The sequence below is a fragment of the Ammospiza nelsoni genome, chromosome 22, assembly GCF_027579445.1.
Source record: "Ammospiza nelsoni isolate bAmmNel1 chromosome 22, bAmmNel1.pri, whole genome shotgun sequence".
In the NCBI taxonomy this organism is placed as follows: Eukaryota; Metazoa; Chordata; class Aves; order Passeriformes; family Passerellidae; genus Ammospiza; species Ammospiza nelsoni.
The window spans coordinates 7,605,678-7,622,122 of record NC_080654.1 but is presented as its reverse complement, the minus strand read 5'-3'; the positions used below and the strand labels follow the sequence as shown (position 1 = coordinate 7,622,122).

Sequence of the window (16,445 nt, the reverse complement as noted above, 5' to 3'; positions counted from 1 at the left end):
CACCTCAGAGAGTTTAAAAGGCTTTTAAAACTAAAAGATAGTATTGGCACATGAACAAACAGACAAACACTGGCCATGAATAAATTTCAGCTGAAAATTAGAAAAATCAGTGGGGGAGTGAGGCTGTGGAAGATCTTACCAACCAGGGAAAAGGGAGCAAAAATGTTTTAGGACAGATATTAATAATTTTATAATTTAATTGATAGGACTCTGTAGTGCTTATTGACATCAGGGAGCTGGGCTGGTGCCCTGCAAAGGTTCTGCTCAGGAGCACAGTGCTGGTGGAAAGGAGGTCACTTGTATTTGCCAAGTGCCTCTCCCTCGTAGGAGCCTTAGAGGTATTTTGCTGGCATCCTAGAGCTTTTCCAAACTACCGCGGTTGCATCTCACGTAAGAGATGTTTCACGTGGCCTTGTCACAGAAATAATATTTCAGTTAATAGCTAGCTGCTTATTTAAATAATCAGAGTATTTTCTTCTGGCTATCAATTTTTTGATGGCAAGCAGAAAAATTGCGGAGACAAGCGAAACGAGACTGACAGTTTTAAAAAGTACTCACTAAAAACATTACATGAAATGTTGCTTTGAACACTCTCTTTAGGTCTACTTTTGTTTTTTTTTTTTAAAGTAGTTTTTTTGCTCGTCAGCCACTTCCAAGAGCTGGACTTGGTGGAAGATCCCACCAGGTTTGTTTTCAAGGTGACATATCTGTTACACCTCGGCCACGTTTGGGTGTTCCTGTAACTGCTCCCCTATAACCCATTTCAGTTAAATTGTGTAAGCAGTGGGTAGGGATCTAGTGCAGTTTTGTGGTACTGTTGCTGTTTTTCTGATCTCTGTCCAGATCCAGGAGGTTGTAGGAAGTTGTCACAGTTTTGTGGCTGTTTCTTTGTTACAGGTAGCTTTAGATTGCTGTGAAGGCAGCTCTCAGAGGGAAGCCATGGACAATCTGATCAGGAAGGTGGATGAAGAGAAAAACCTGAAAGTGGAAACTTCTGGAGGCTGTAAAAGCATCCTTCCCTGGACTCCAGCTTCTGCCAGACAACTTGGTGGCAAGAGCAAACATCTCTGATGGTAAAGGTATGAGTAAACTAAACTTCCATTGGTGACTTTACTCTATGGTAGTGACTGCCTTTGAAAACAAATACCTAAAACTTCCCCTAAGCTGGAGATGTCTTGACATTAAATACAGTGTCTTACTTGGAATTCCATGTGATTGGGGAAGATGGGGGGGGGGGAAAATTTATTTGGGCTGTGCTTCTTTCCTTGATCCAGGTGGCATTTCTGCTTATGTTGGTCACTGACTCGTGGTCTCCTGTGTGGTGCAGAGTGTGCTGATGGGAATCCTACACTTAGTGTCCCCATCATACATCATTCTGTTGGGTGGCCAGGCTACTCCTCTTACTCATTTTGGTGGGAATTCATCATTTGCTGCCTGCCTGTGATGGTTCAGGGATTCAGGAGCCCCTATCTTTTGCCTGGTGGGACAACCTTCCAAGTTTAGGTGGGTTTAGGCACACTCTGAACAATTCAAATCGAGAGACTCTGAAGTCATATAAAATTTAAAACTAAATTAACATGCAGTGAAATGTAAATGAAGAATTAATAGAAAGCAAAACTGCACTCATAGTGCTGATAATTTCCTCTGTAGCAAACATTCCCAACAGGCGCTTGGCTTTGTCATTTGTTAAGCATGACTGCTTTCTCAAAACACCAGATTCCCAGCATGGTTAATTATCTCATGGTAATACCCATTCCAAGGAGGGGCATTACTTAATTACACAGAACTGAATTTCCTCAAATTGCAGCTTGAACAAACAGAAGCACAGATATTTCTTACGATGAAAATGAAGAGGGAGGGGATGATTTGAGTCTGCTGGCAACTGATGAATTAACTGGTGGTACCTTTGGTGTCCCATGCTGTACAGCTAATAGGGAGCAGGAGGTCCTGCACTGTGGCACATGGCATGTGCTGGTTCTCAAGATCACCCTGGCATGGTGGCAGAGCAGTGAGTGCATTCATAACAACTCAATTTTATGTCATAAAATCAGAAACATTCTGATGGGAGCAGAAGGAAAATATTGCATCTGTGAATTTCCCTTTGCTTTCCTGGGGATCAGATTGATGTCTCCAAGAAGATGTCTCTTTTTTCAGGGAGCTGTTCATAGTAGCTCAGAATCTTCCACTGCATATCCCCCCAGCTGTTGCTGTTGCTTCCTTCCTATCCCAGAGAGTTTTCTCTTCTTACACAGCTCTGTGTATTTTCTGGGTCCCAGAGACTTTACCTTTTTTTCCCAAGCTGTGCTTCCTGCTTTTCTACCAGGTAGTGCTGTGGGAATGATGGATTGTTCTTATTGATACTGAACCAGAATGATTAAAAGACACAAGCACAAAAATCATGCATGGATGTCTGGGATAAACTGCAGGTTTTGGGTTTGATTTCTCCCACTGAAGTGTAACTGTGCCTCTTCTTCAACATAGTAACTGCAATGGGGGTGAAAAAATCCTTTTCAGATTAATATATTTGCCAATTTCCAGTTTTATTCATCAAGTGACAAGTACAATCCTAGATTACTTTTGGGACACAGTAGATTTTGCCCAAGTCTCTTCATTATCCTGAATAAACACTGTTCCTCTTCCTGACTTAGTCTATCATATCCTGATGCTGGGGTGTCTTTAAAGGGTTGGGGTTTTACTCTGGAGTCATCATTTTTCTGATTCATCAAGGCAAACTCAGCAGATCCAGCTTAGAATTAGACAGGAGAAAGGAATGAGGGTAAAGTTACATTTTTTTTTATGTCAGAAGGAGAAGAAGGTGCTACAGCTGCTCTGCAATTGCAAGTCTGGTTTGTGTGCCTTTAACATTTTCACCAAGTGCAACTCAGTCCACTGAGTTCTTGATTACCTTGGACCACCTGAGTGTGAAATGTTGGTGTGTTTGATAGTCAAACAAGGGCATGAGAGGGACATGAACCAGGGCATTTCCAAGCTCCTTCTTGGTGGAGTGGATCAAACACTGACTTACAGACCCCTCACAATGAAGCTCTAGTTAAGAGTCAGTAATGGGGTCTTTGTGATTCCAGGGCATCAGAAGAGGCTTGAAAACATCTTGAGGTGTTGACAGCGTTGCCTTCACAGACAAGGCCCCATGTTCATCTGCTAAACACTGAGATTTTCTTCCTCTGGGCTCAGACTGGGACTGATACTCAGGAGACATTTGGGTGCCAAAGATGCATTTCTTTGCACCCAAATTTCTGTTTGCACATGAGTGTAGAAGATAGTCTGTATTGTCTCTGCATTGGAGAAGTTCTGATTTGTCATGTTCATCCTCTGCTGGAATGTGAATCTGAGTGTGCTGAGCATAAGGCCTTGAGCATTAGTGACCTGGGGAGGACTGAGTGCCTGGGCCTTTCCTGTCTCCCCTGCCTTTGAAGCTCTTTGGGATGATGCTGCAAGCTGAGCTGTTTGTTTTTCCATTCATTGAATTCAGGCAAATGGAGCCCAGAGGATTATAGGGCCAAACTGTTGTGACAATACCGAGAGAACTTTGTGGAGCTCCTGACAGACACCCAGGTGCTGCTGCAGGACATCTCTGCTGCATGGAGCCTGGCTCCTGCAGAGAGAGATATGAACAGGCTCCTACACCTGTGCAAGCAGATACAGAGTTTTCATCCCCATCTGGGGGGAAATACTGGAATTCCTAAGGACTTGATTTGCTACCTGCCATTCTGGGTTTCGGGCAGTCTTCCAGCAGGACTTGGTTTAATGATTCCTTAGTATTCTGTAGTGGGAGTGGGGCAGGCTAATGTATATGAAGCTGAAGATTAGCAACTAAGAGTGGCTGATTTGAGCTCTGAGGAGAGATGTTTGTTCACAGCAAGCTGAGGGAATGGCTGATGTGTTCAGGTTCTAAGTGGTCCCCACTTCAGCTGCACTGTGAGCCAAGTGTGCAGCAGGTAGGACCAAGGACGGGCTGGGTCTGGGTGAGCCTCAGTCATGCCCTTGTTCCTTTCAAGTCAGAATATTCTATACTTCTAGGGGGTTCTGTGTCTGAGTGTGATGCAGGAGGCAGGTGGAAGGGGTCCCTGTTAGTGCCTCCCTGAGGGTGTCTCCAAGGTGATGGAGCAGGTTGTGAGTAGGAGGCAGTGGTTTCACCTGCCTTGTGTTGGCAGTGCTGGAGCAGCAGTCCTTGTCTGTCTCTGCTGTTTGGCAGCTGCTGATGACTGTGCAGGAATCTGCATCCCCAAAACTGTTCATCAAGGATATCTAGAAACAACCCAGCTCAGAATTTTTCTTCCTCACAAGTGTCCTCCTACTCTTTCCCTGAGTTTCTCCTGCTGCTGGCAGCAGCTGCTTTCTAACTCCTCATCCCTCCCTGGCCAGTAACCTCTTTTCTTCTCAACACCCATGTCCCTGGTGAAACAGTTATAGCTGGAAAAGCACTTTGGAAAACACAGCTGCGTTGCTTGTGGCTCTGTGCATGCAGGTTTTATAATGAGCAAACCTTTGAGAGCTGGCCACCATTCTGTGGTAACAGTCAGCTGGAGGCACATCAGTCTGAGAGCCCAGGGCAGCCACCATCCTCTCCTCTCCATAGCCTTGGCTTTCAGTTTTCCTGCTTTAAAACCTAAACCATGCTTGTACCTCTAAATTGTTGTCAAACTCTTACACAAGTGGGAGGAGTAGTCAGCTTTGTGGTGCCTGACTTTGTGTGCTGGCCCTGTGGGCACAGAGCTGGGGTTCACCTGCAGCCAGGTGCCTCCATCTGATCTCCCCCATCCCCTCTGTGTTCTGACTGGCAAAACCAGCGCCTCTGGTCCCTGGTGCATCCAGCCAATTTTCATGTGGCTGTCCTGAGATGAGGCAAATTGTGCCTAGGAATGCCTGTTCTTTGCAGAAGTTGGAATTGCCCAAAGTTGGACAAGCAGTGAGAAGGGAGGTCTGCAAGGACCTCATGCTGGATGTCAGTGCTGCAATTAGTACAACCAGAGCTTGAATGTGGTAGTTTGGTGTTTTCTGTGCCATGAAGAAGTCACTTTTGTTAACAGCTCAGCTTCAGGTTCTTCTTGTTTGTATTCTTAATACCTTTGTTTTTTATTTTCACCTTCAGTGGCTATCAGTGAGAACACAGCCTTGAGATCCTGCAGCATGGCAAGCTGATCTCCAAACTGTCCAGCAAAGAGAAGACCTGAAGGGCTTGGCTTTGGGGTAGGCAGGGCTCAGGGAAGCAGTGAAAGAGGTATGATGGGATGTTCTCATAGCAGGCATGATTTGAGGCTCAAAGGGTGGGCAGGTCCCAATGTGCCCTGAGATCAAGGGTCATTGCCTAAGTAGGGAAGCCATCCAAAGTTGGAAGTGCCCCTTTGCTGAAGTGAGAGTGTGCTGGATATTTTATTGGGTGTTTTATAAAAATGAGGGCCTACAGGAAGGCTGGAGAGGGACTTTTTGTAGGGGCAAGCAGTGACAAAACCAGGCCAAATGGCCTTAAGCTGATGGAAGGCAGATTCAGATTAGATGTGTGGAGGAAAGGTCATGACAGAGCACACTTGCCTAGTGCAAAGATGACCATAACAATGCAGTTTGTAGTCCCAGACTACTTTCTGAGTTAATTTTCTTAGAATGTTTCAATTTAGTCTTGCTCTGTATGCACTTTACAGATAAATACCTCCCTGTGAGGGTCTGACAGCAGTAGGACAATGTTACCTGCTATACTAGTTTGGCAAAGTTGTGGACAATACACATGCAGACAGCAATTTGTTAACTCCAGAACAAATGCAGAGCAATAACCACATGTGAGTCCTGCCCTGAGCTGTTTGAGGCTTTCCAGTTGAGCCCAATTGTAACTTTGCATCCATCATTTGAAAGAAAATGCTTAACTGAATTTGGTGCTTTAATGACAAGGATACCAGAGGGTCATGAAGGTAATTGCAGGTGTGTATTCTCCTGGAAAGGATGCAAATGTGACTTGCTTATTCTGTTTGCTTACATATATTTTCATCTGTTTCCCAGCATATTGAGATTATTTGGACTGCAGAGTCCTCTGGGATGTGCTGAGTGTGGTTTTTAGCCAAGTACAGGCCCAATCCATTCCTATTTTCTTATGGTGCCAGAGCTGCTTAGCTGACAAGCAGTGTGGAAATACCATCAGATTGCTGGGGAGTTACAGGAAAAGCAGTTTGCTGTTAATATGTTGGGGTTTTTAGGGATAGAAGGTTTGATTACTTCATATGCAAGTTTGGGTCAAGGCTGTCGGTCTTTATGAATGAACACAAGCCTCATGGCTTTGACACTGGCCATCGTTTCATGTGTGGCAGGGACAGGCAAAGCCTGTCCCCCATGTGCTGGGGGCAGGTCAGCCTCTGAAACCTGGGCTTGTTGGCCTGCCTATGGTCTTGAGCAATGAGGAAATGCTGCTGGGGTGGAAGGTGGGAGTGGGTGACTGGGAGCAGGGCACAGGTAGAAGAAACCAAGGATCTCGATTATACAAGCAACATGATGCAGAGTCCCCAGGCAGGTGCAAAGGAGAGCTGCTTCATTGCAAAAATCAGGCCTTTTTAAGCAGTTAGGACATTATCAGTTACATTCCATTGAAGTATAACAAATATAATTCAACGAACGACCATAAACCACAATGTGAGCACATAATGGTTATATGCTTGTTTTTCTACCTCCAATTCAGCTGAGTCACTTTCCCACAGCCCCCTTCTGCATAGCCAAAATAGCAGACCTGAGCCATGATTCTGCAAGGGTAACAAAGCCCTTATTTTATAAGGTTTTACCTATATTCAACACGTGATGACTGATGTAGTTGTAGGGCCTGGAGGATGACAGCACATGCTCCACTCCCATTCCTTGCCTCAGTGGTCTCCTGAGAGAGGTCCTATGCTGCAAATCCAATATTCATTCTCAGTTCAGATCTACATTATCTCTTATAGCTGTAGCAAGAGCTGCCACCAATCCAGCTGGCATTTTCACCTGGTCATGGCTTTGATTTCTAGAGAAAGGGTGATTCTTTCTTATCTGCCATTGATTCTGTCACCTTCGGATGCTGCAGGCACTTGTCCCACTTCCCCTGACTCTTGTGTCCGTGGGATGGGCAAGTGCTGATGCCCTGATGGCTCTGGAGCAGATGAGCCAACAATTCCTGTGTCTGTGAATGTGCAGCCTGAGTGAACTCCTGGACACCTCGGCGTGTGTAGCAGAGGGGCCTGGGGAGTCAGTGTGGCTGCTCTGGCAGCTGCTGCCTCTCTGGCAGCAATATCGAAGAGAGCAGACTGCTGCCACTGAGTGGCTTCTCAGGGCTTCAAGCCAAGGTTGAGATGAAATCAAGCAAGAAGCATCATCAAAAACAAAAGCCATGGAAAATGTTATTTACTTGGCAAAAACATCTATTCTAGATGAAGTGTCCAGAGGAGGATTGTCAGATACCAGCTTCTTGCTGGCATCCTACAGATCTTTGCACTGAATTTCCATATCTTAATTTTGAGGCCAGGCCAGTCTACTCAGCTCTGACATCACTGCTTACCAGGCCCACATATTGCAAGTGACTTTATGGACCTTGTAGCTTTTGGCATGAGATATGAGTGATAACTGCAGGCCTCATGTCAGGGAGGTGTGAGCTTCCTATTATAAAACTGAGGACACCTTACATTTCTGGGAATGTTTGTGCTGCATGGGAGATCCATTCTGTTTGCACATCCACAGGAAAACAACAGTTTTTGCATCTCTACTGCAAAAAAACCCCAAAAAATTCTGGTAATTAAGTTAGGCGAACCAAAGGCAGGAGGTGCCAGTGCCAAAGAAGCAAAGGAATCCCAAGACAAAGCTTCTTCCAAGAGTTTTGTCTGCAAAGCCTGTTGCAAAGACTGTGATAAGGTCTTTCACTTCTACTGCCACCTGAAGGTACAAATAAAAGGCTGTCAGGTCGCCAGAGAAAAGCAGATCCAGCATAAAGAGTGTGGCGAGGTCAAGTCGACAAAGAATGAGCTGGAGAAGCATCAGTTGGAGGTCTACAGGATGGTGGGGATGGCCAAGAAGAAAAAGAAGAGGAAGAGGCTCCCCATGGCATGTGACATCTGGAAGAGAGTTTGCTCATACCTCAGGTAGGGTTGCTGGGAGCATGGGTGTTTAGATGCAAGTTTGGACAATATAGTAAAGTAATAGTCTGAAATGTTGCCCTCTTCTTCCCTTCAGCTCTTAGTGAGAGAAATGTGTGAGAAACATGTGCTCCATATGTGAGAAACACAGCTCAGCTCATTTTTCCTGCCCCACTGAGCACAACCACTTACTGAGTAGTTCTTCCCTAATTGGTTTTCCACATAGCTCATCAAGGAAAAGTAGGGCTACGGGCAAATTTGAAAGTCTCCAAAAATAACCAAGCTGTTCTAGTTCCTGGCTGCTTTAGCAGGATGCATGTGAGGAACCAAATCTCTTTGCCCTTCCTGGGGCAGCTCACAGTGTTGTGGCAGACCTCCACATTGCTGCAAGGGAAGAAGAATTCACACCAAAAGGAGATCTGCAGTGAATGAGACAAGGATCAGGGATTCAGCTGTATTCAGCTCATCAGGGACAATGGAGAAACAGAGTGAGGTGTTAGTGCTTATCCAGTGGGAGGACAAGCCGGTCTTGTACCTGCTGAGCACAACTCCCCTGTTCTGTTGTTTTCTACATGGCTTCTGATTGTCATTCTGTCCCTGCAACAGAATCATAGAATGTCAGAGGGGTTGGGTTGGAAAGGACCTTAAAGCTCATCTTGTTCCACTCCCTGCCATGGACAGGGACACAGCCCAGGTTGCTCCAAGCCCCATCCCGCCTGGTATTGGACACTTCCAGGGGTGGGGCAGTCACAGGTTCTCTGGGCACCCTGTGCCAGGGCCTCACCACCATCCCAGGGAAGAATTCCTTCCCAACATTCCATCTAAACCTGCTTTCTTTCGGTTTAAAGCCAACAGCTTTGGATGGTAACCATGGTCGTTGCAGCAGTTGTCAGGACTATGTTATCACAACAGGACCCACCACTCTGATGTCTTTGCAGCTCAGAATCACTGCTCCTCCAGGTTCTCCTCCCTGCGGTGCAGCTGCTGTGACAAAACCTTCACCAGCACTGCTGCTCACCAAAAGCACATCAAGGCAGAGCACACAGGTAAGAACCCATTGTAAGTGATATAGTGACTGCTTGGAGAGAGAGAATCACAGAATCATTTAGGTTGAAAAACTCTCCAGGATCTAGTCCAACCATTAACCCAACACTGCCATGTTCACTAGCAAACCCTATCCCTAAGTGCCACATCCACACATTTTTGAATGCTTCCAGGGATGATGACTCCACCATTGCCCTGGGCAGTTTGTTCCAATGCCAGACCATACTTTTCATGAAGAAATTTTCCCTGATAACAGAATATGCTGAGTTGGAAGGGACCCACAAGGATCATTGGGTCCTGTTTCCTGGCCCTGCACAGCACCATCTCCAAGAGTGTCCAAGGGTATTTTCCAAATGCTTCTTGATCACTGCCAGGTTTGGTGCTGGAACCACTTCTTTGGGGAGCCTGTTCCAGTGCCCGACTACTTTCTGGGTGAAAAGACTATTTCCTGATATCCAACCTAAATCTCCCCTGACACAGCTTCAGGCCATTCCCTCAAGTCCTGTCACTGGTCACCACAGAGAAAAGATCAATATCTGCCCCTCCTCTTCCATTCATGAGGAAGTGGTAGATGTGATGAGGTCTGACCTCAGTCTTCTCCAGGATGAACAGACCAAGTGCCCTCAGCAGCTCCTTACACAGCTTCTGCTCAAGGCCCTCCACCATTGCCATGGCCCTCCTTTGGACACACTCTAATAGTTATCTTTCTTACTTTGTGGTGCCCAAATCTGCTCCAGCACTTGAGGTGAGGCTGTCCCAGTGCAGAGCACAGCAGGACAATTCCCTCCCTTGCCTGGCTGGCCATGCTCTCCCTGGTGTCCCCCAGGACACGGGTGGCCCTCCTGGCTGCCAGGGCACTGCTGACTCAGATCCATTGACCAGGACCCCAGGTCCCTTCCTGCAGCTGCTCTCCAGCCTCTTGTTGCCTGCTCCACCCACACACCCAGGGCTGCCCCATCCCCAGTAAAGAATCTGGCACTTTCTCTTGTTGAACTTCACATGGTTGGTGATGGCCCATCCTCTGTTTTGTTCAGGTCTCTCTGCAGGGCCTCCCTGCCTTTGAGGGAGGCAACAGCTCTTCCCGGTTTCGTATCCTCTGTGAACTTGCCTCATATTCCTTCCAGTCCTGTGTCCAAGTCACTTATGAAAATGTGGAAGAGCACAGAGTCTAATTCTCCCCTGGTGCTATTTGTGACTATTTCCTCTTGTCCCATCACTTGTTGTGTGGGAGAAGAGACTGATGCAGTTATAACTCTGATAGCACAAGGCTGCACATCCTGCTTTCCTGAAAGTCACAGTAGATTCTTGTGAACTGTAGTAGTCTCTTCTGGCTCTTGCATCTTGCTCAGCATCTCAGCATCTTGCAGCTCGCTTGCTCCCCGCTGCTCCTCTGAGGATGCTCCTCATGCCTGTGTGCAGGTGTGGTGGTGATGAAATACTAGAGAGCTGTGGTCTAGAAGATCTATAAAAGACCCTGAGAGCATGTTTTTGTATTCTTGGCTTTGTTTGCAGACGTGAAGTTCCATGAGTGTGAGTCATGCATGGAGCTGTTACCCATGCTGGCTCTCCTGTAGGTGTTGCAGATATCTTTTCATTAAAATCCTTTCTTAGGATTTTTCCTGCTGGAGCTGAGACATTTCAGCAACAAAGTGTAAACAATGGTTATCTGCTGCTGTGGAATGCAGCAGGTGGATCCGTGATTGGTCTCGGGTGGATGTTTGGATTTGCTGACCACTCACGGCAGAGCTGCTCTCGCTCTCTGCTGGGACACAGACCTTTGTTATCATTCTTTTCTATTCTATTCTTAGCTTAGCCAGCTTCTGAAGAAGCCATTTCTTTTCTATTTCTTTTTAGTATCGTTATAATGTTATATATATATATATATATCATAAAATAATAAATCAAGCCTTCTGATAATGGAATCAACATTCTCGCCTCTCTCTTTACCTGCAAACCCTTGTGACCACGGTCACATGCAGGTTCAGTGAAGTGCAGGCACTCAGGTCTGTCACCTTTGCTGCTGTTCAGGTTACCTGTTGAACAGTGATGGTTCCTCTTGGTGATGTCTGAAATGTAAACAGGAGGGTGAAGAGGGACATGGTAAGGAAAAAGTGTGAAGAAACAGAAAGTAAGGATGAAATGGAAAAACACTGGGTGAGGCTGGGACATGTTAAGCTTTTGGACCTACTGGAATCATGGAAAGTTATGGATTTGATTGTTACAGTAGAGAAGAGAGCTAAGTGTAGGTGAGGACACAACAGCATGAGGAGATGATGGATGGAACCCCAAGCTCTGGGTTTGTCTACACAGCTAGTGGGAGACTGAAGAAAAAGTGAGTGTAGCACTAGAAAGATGAGCGACAAACCTGGGCTTCGGGACACCATGTCAAGGACCCTTTGAATCATAGAATTGTAGAATGGTTTGGGTGTGAAGGGACTTCAAAAATCATCCAGTTCCATGCTTTGGTAAGTTTGCAAGCTGTAAGGGCAGAGTGAACTGGCAGACCAGGCTATGACAAATGGTGGGTCCCCACAGAGCATGGGATAGCAGGAGAGAATATAAATCAGGAAACATTGGAGGAGACTGTGGAGAGCCTGGTTCAAGCATGGCTTAAAGAAAGAGGCCATGAAGGTATACAGCTGATGGGAAAGTAAAAGGCAGCTGTAAAGCAGCAGTTTCCAGGCTTGATTTTGTAAATAACTAGGTTCTCAGGCACCTTTTCTATAAACAGCAGGATTCTCAGACAGTCTTCTCATAACAGTCCTTGGCTGCTCTGGGAACAGATATGAAGGTTTTGAGAACTTTTCATATCACAGTGAGAACACTAATTTTGGTTTCAATAAACAACCACGGGTATTGTAAACAAAAGGAGGGGTTAGAGTTTTCTCTGTAACCTCTCGTGAGCTCGGATTTTGCAATATGCATGAAGTTAATTAACACTATTATAAAAGGTGACTGATTTGATCAATAAATTGGAGTCGATGCTGATCAACAAAGATGGGTCGTCTCCCTTTGCTTTCAACAGGAGACAGCCAACAGCAGCCTAGAGAATGAGGAAGAAGACCTAGAAAAAGCTCTCCCTGAAAGTGGAGAACCGCTGAGTTGGGTAATGATTTTGGAATAGCTGGATAGGAGATGCAAGCTAGGCCAGCAAGGAACAGTGCTGGATGGTATGAGGGAACAGGAAGAAGGGATTCCTGTGAGCAGGGTCAGCTACAGTTGCAGGTAAACCAGCTGGGCTTCTTAATGCAGGTGCTGCAGGAAGCCAAAATGAACCCAAGCAGCCGCAAACTGACGGCCAGTGGTGCAGGCAGGAGGAGGGACACTGAAACGCAGTTCCTCCTGGGTTTCAGCCATGTGTGCCCTGCCCATTGCAGCTCCCTGTGCTCTCAGGCTGGCCCTGGTTGTCGCAGGCCAGACTCGGACAGTGCTTCTCCCACAGCTTCCCAACTGTTGTGCTGCTTGTGCTGCTTCATGAGGGCCCTGCAGAGCCACGTCACCAGCCAGCACTTCACACAGAAGATAGCACCTTCATGGGTGAGCTCTTCCCCTCCCAGGGCAAGCTGGAGGGCACCTCAGCACTGAACATCCCAAGGTGACCTCCTCCCAAGCCACCACTGCCCAGATTGTGCATATAAGAAGTGTTCTGTGTCACATTGTTCACCCATCCTTCTCTCCTACGCTTTTATTCTTCCCAAATCCACTCTGTGGGCCCTGTTGCCCCTTCTGCTCCATGATTTCCCATTCTTGGAGGGGTCTATGATGCAAACCCCAGCCCACAGTACTCTGGGATTTCTGTGCTGGCATGAAGCAGGTTTGCTGGAGGGAAAGCTGCTCAGTCATGACTTTAAGGAGCTGAGGAGGAGGATTGGCAGTGTGTGTGGAAGTGCCTGGTTACTCAGAGGTTATTAACACCTTGATGATACCCTGTGACACTGCAGCTGTTTTGTTGGAGGCCCAGTGCTAGGTTTGAACCCATCCTCATCCTCTTCAATATCTCATCCATCAGTCAAGAAGAGTTCCTTGGATGAGGGAGTCCAGTGTGCAAGAATCCGTGGGATGGCATTCCTCCAGTGGATAATCACGGAATGTTTACTGTCTACAACTGCTTGTGGAGCTAAATTATAGCAATTTGTGGAGAGAAATATTTAAATTACTCTCCCGTCTTCTTCTTTTGCATCTTTGGTGTGTGTAGTTTGATGTTCCCTATTAGTCTCATGCCTGTTGTAATTGCAGAGGCCGTAGTGTGAAGCTAAATGTTATTACCTGAACTGAGGCTGGGAAATGTGTGAGCAGCAAAGGGGTCCAGGGGAAAGTGGTGCTGTACATGTCTGACTCTTGGGTCATCTTCCTTCCACACAGGTGACTCAGACATCACAGCAAGGAGCAGCAGAGCACATAAACTCTTTCGATGATGCCAAACTTGTGACGTTGCCCAAATCCCAAGTGAGACAAACTGGCTCTGAGGTGGTGACTGTGGAGAATTTGTTTGATAACAGTCACTCTGATGTGTGAAGAAATCAAGTGAGGGACACGGGACGTTGCCTGTGCCTGGCACCTGGTATCCACTAGGCTTGTTCAGGACCTCAGTGTGCTGCTTCACCTGGGAGATTTGGGGCTTCTTTGGGAAAACAATCCCAGGCATGCAGCAAGCACAGCATAACCACGGACAGGGGAGGTTCATGGACATTTACTGCCTGAGAAGTGTCCCTGCAGTCAGCCACTGGTAGAACACTCGTCTCCTCCAACACATGAGAAATAAGGCAGCAGAGGAAAAGATGGGAATCAAGTGCGATGCTCCACTGCTGTGAACAGAGAGCAGAGGACTGGTACAGGACAAAGCTGGGGCTTATGGATAAGGGAAACAAAAAAAAACTGTCCTGAGAATTTAGGTTGGAGATTTTTATGGCTGAATCAGTGATGTGCTCACAGGTATCTTCTGCAAGGTGTAAGGGCTGCTTTGTTCCTTCTTCTCTCACCTGTATTGCTGTGCAGCTGGAGAACTTCTCCAGAGAAAACAGAGCTGGAGAGCTGACCTTTGAGCCTCTCTTCTCCAGTAGACACTTCCTGGGAGTTGTGCTAAATTACTTCAGCACTGTTTGGATGGCACCTTGTGCCACACAGGTCTAATCCCATCCATGTTTTTGCTGTGGTCTATTAGGAAGGAGGCTCTCAGGCATGGCTGGGCATATCCATCCTTTCTGTGAGCAAACAGCCCTAAGATCTGCCTCTAATTCACCAGGGACATTCTGAAAAAAGGGAAGGAGCTGTGCTTGTGTGCCAGTGTCCCTTGTGGCATGGCACTAATGAAGGTGTTGGAGTGTGGGGTAGCTGCTGTGACTGCACATGAACCTTCCCCTGGCACATGGGACACTGCCTTGTAAAATGCACTCAGTACCTGCTGTAAAGTTTGCTTCTCTGGTGCTGGCATAATGCAACAGCTTCATTGTGCACACGAGTTCCTTTGAGACTAAATTTCATAAAGCTTTTTTATCTGCAGCTTCCTAAAATATAATCTGATAATTAATGGCTTGCTGAATCCATTATGAAGTGCAATTAGATGCAGGGTTCCTGTGGCTCCGAGGGGACTGGTAGCATTTATCTTCCTTTTCCTCATGCCAAAAGGTTGAGCCTGCCACTGCGATATTTACACACAGAGGGGTGATCCTGCTGGATCCTGGAGCCTGGGAGCACACTGTGAGCAGTGCCTGTTGTATCCTGCTGCCCAGAGCCACAGCAGCACCAGAGGGGGACACATTGGAGCTTTCCAGAAGCATCTTGCACCGGCTGCTCAGGGTCACCAGGCAGAGATGGTGGCACAGGAGCGTGCCAATGTGGCTGTGCCAGTGTGAGAGTTTGTTCCTGTTAAAACTTGAAGGAAGAAGAGAGCAGCAGAGCTCTCAGGAGAGGGGCTGGGGGAGCTCATGGCATTTTGTGTGCGTGGCAGCAAGCTTATAAGTAATCCTGCTGAAGCGTCTTGAAGGGCTCCCATGTATGGTCCCCCCCAAGCTTTGTGGGGATGGTGACATGGAGGAAGCAATGAGGTTAAGTTGCCACTAAATCCATGAATGACCAGGAGATGGTGCTCAAGGCCTTGAGGATTAGCGCTAGTGCCCAGGTGCACCTTTGTGGAAGCCCCTCTGAGCCTTCCCAGGCCTTCCCCAGCTCCTGGGCTGCCACCTGTGCAGAAATCTTGAGCTACTGTCAGGATGAAGGAAAACTCCAAGCCCTGGACAGGTCGCCTCGAAACCCTGAATATATCACTGCTTAAAGAGCCTGAAACTGGGCCTTGGCCACCTCTGGAGAGAGTGAAATGCACCTGTTACTGAGGTGAAGAGGTGAAAAACCTGGGATGCCCCTTGGCCAGGAGGAAAGGGGCCAGAGGGTGAACTGCTGGAGCCCATCTCTTGCCTGCCTGGGCACTGTGCACAGCACTTTGGATGAGCAACGGGGATAATGACAGAACAAGCAACTATGGCTTGGTGGTTTCAGAACAGATGTGTTGGGAGGAAAGCAGCGGATTTTGTCCCACAGGCTGGTGAAGCTGGAAGCTGTTCCCCATTTTCTGAATTTGTGGGGGCTGGGAGTTGTGGAAAGCGTGCACAAGCTGTGGGAGTGCTCTGGCGTGGGAAATGGGTTAAACAGTGCTTTACAGGTGTCCTGGCTTCTATGTGTGAGCAGGGAGCACTGCAGTGAATCTGATCTCTCTTTGTTCCTGGAAAACTGTGGAGGGAGGAAAAAGGTTCAGCAGGGCTTGAGGAGAAGTTGTTTTATTTCTAGTCCTGTCCTAGGGCAGAGGCAGCTCAGACAGGGCAGAGCATGAGCATGGGGCCTGTTGGCTGTGCCCTTTGGGCCTTGTTGCTGGAGTGTTACCACAGCCAAAAGAGGACAATGTAGGTGTTACATCAGGAGTGGTTCAGGCTCACCTGTCCTGTTTGGGGCCATCTCTCCTGCCTTCCTGCCCAGCAGGATCCTCTGTGGATGTATCCTCAGCAGAGTCCTGACAGCAGCACACACCCAGCAAGAGCTCTGCAGTTTTACAGAGTCCATTGAGCATCTCCCATATTATTATGAGGAGATAATAACTCACATCCCCCCACTCCTGTTCCTTCTTGATGGATGAGATATGCACAGCAGAGCAAATTGCAGTGTTAGCAACACCTATGTTTTACCTGGGAGGGAGATGAATTTCCCAGGACATGTCCTGGTCTGGTGTGTACCACACTGGAGATACTGATTGCTGGCGATTTCTTGTTACACTATGATTTTTTTTTTTCCTCTGTAAAAATAAAATATGGAGAAGGA

At 47.1% G+C, this 16,445-nt stretch overlaps 1 protein-coding gene across 1 annotated transcript in view; it reads left to right on the top strand.

Moving 5' to 3' along the window:
• ZBTB40 (zinc finger and BTB domain containing 40) overlaps nt 1-13,668 on the top strand; it is a 33,592-nt gene extending 19,924 nt beyond the window's left edge. The window contains 21 exon segments of the mRNA XM_059487263.1: nt 898-986; nt 988-1,079; nt 3,491-3,664; nt 4,140-4,304; nt 5,111-5,134; nt 5,137-5,166; nt 5,169-5,239; nt 6,680-6,748; nt 7,765-8,075; nt 8,077-8,102; nt 8,194-8,210; nt 8,980-9,142; nt 10,653-10,710; nt 11,222-11,240; nt 12,166-12,246; nt 12,393-12,444; nt 12,583-12,657; nt 12,660-12,704; nt 12,707-12,772; nt 13,501-13,636; nt 13,638-13,668. Of these exon segments, the coding sequence (XP_059343246.1) occupies nt 898-986; nt 988-1,079; nt 3,491-3,664; nt 4,140-4,304; nt 5,111-5,134; nt 5,137-5,166; nt 5,169-5,239; nt 6,680-6,748; nt 7,765-8,075; nt 8,077-8,102; nt 8,194-8,210; nt 8,980-9,142; nt 10,653-10,710; nt 11,222-11,240; nt 12,166-12,246; nt 12,393-12,444; nt 12,583-12,657; nt 12,660-12,704; nt 12,707-12,772; nt 13,501-13,636; nt 13,638-13,668 (1,794 nt within the window).
• Nucleotides 13,669-16,445: the final 2,777 nt, after the last annotated feature.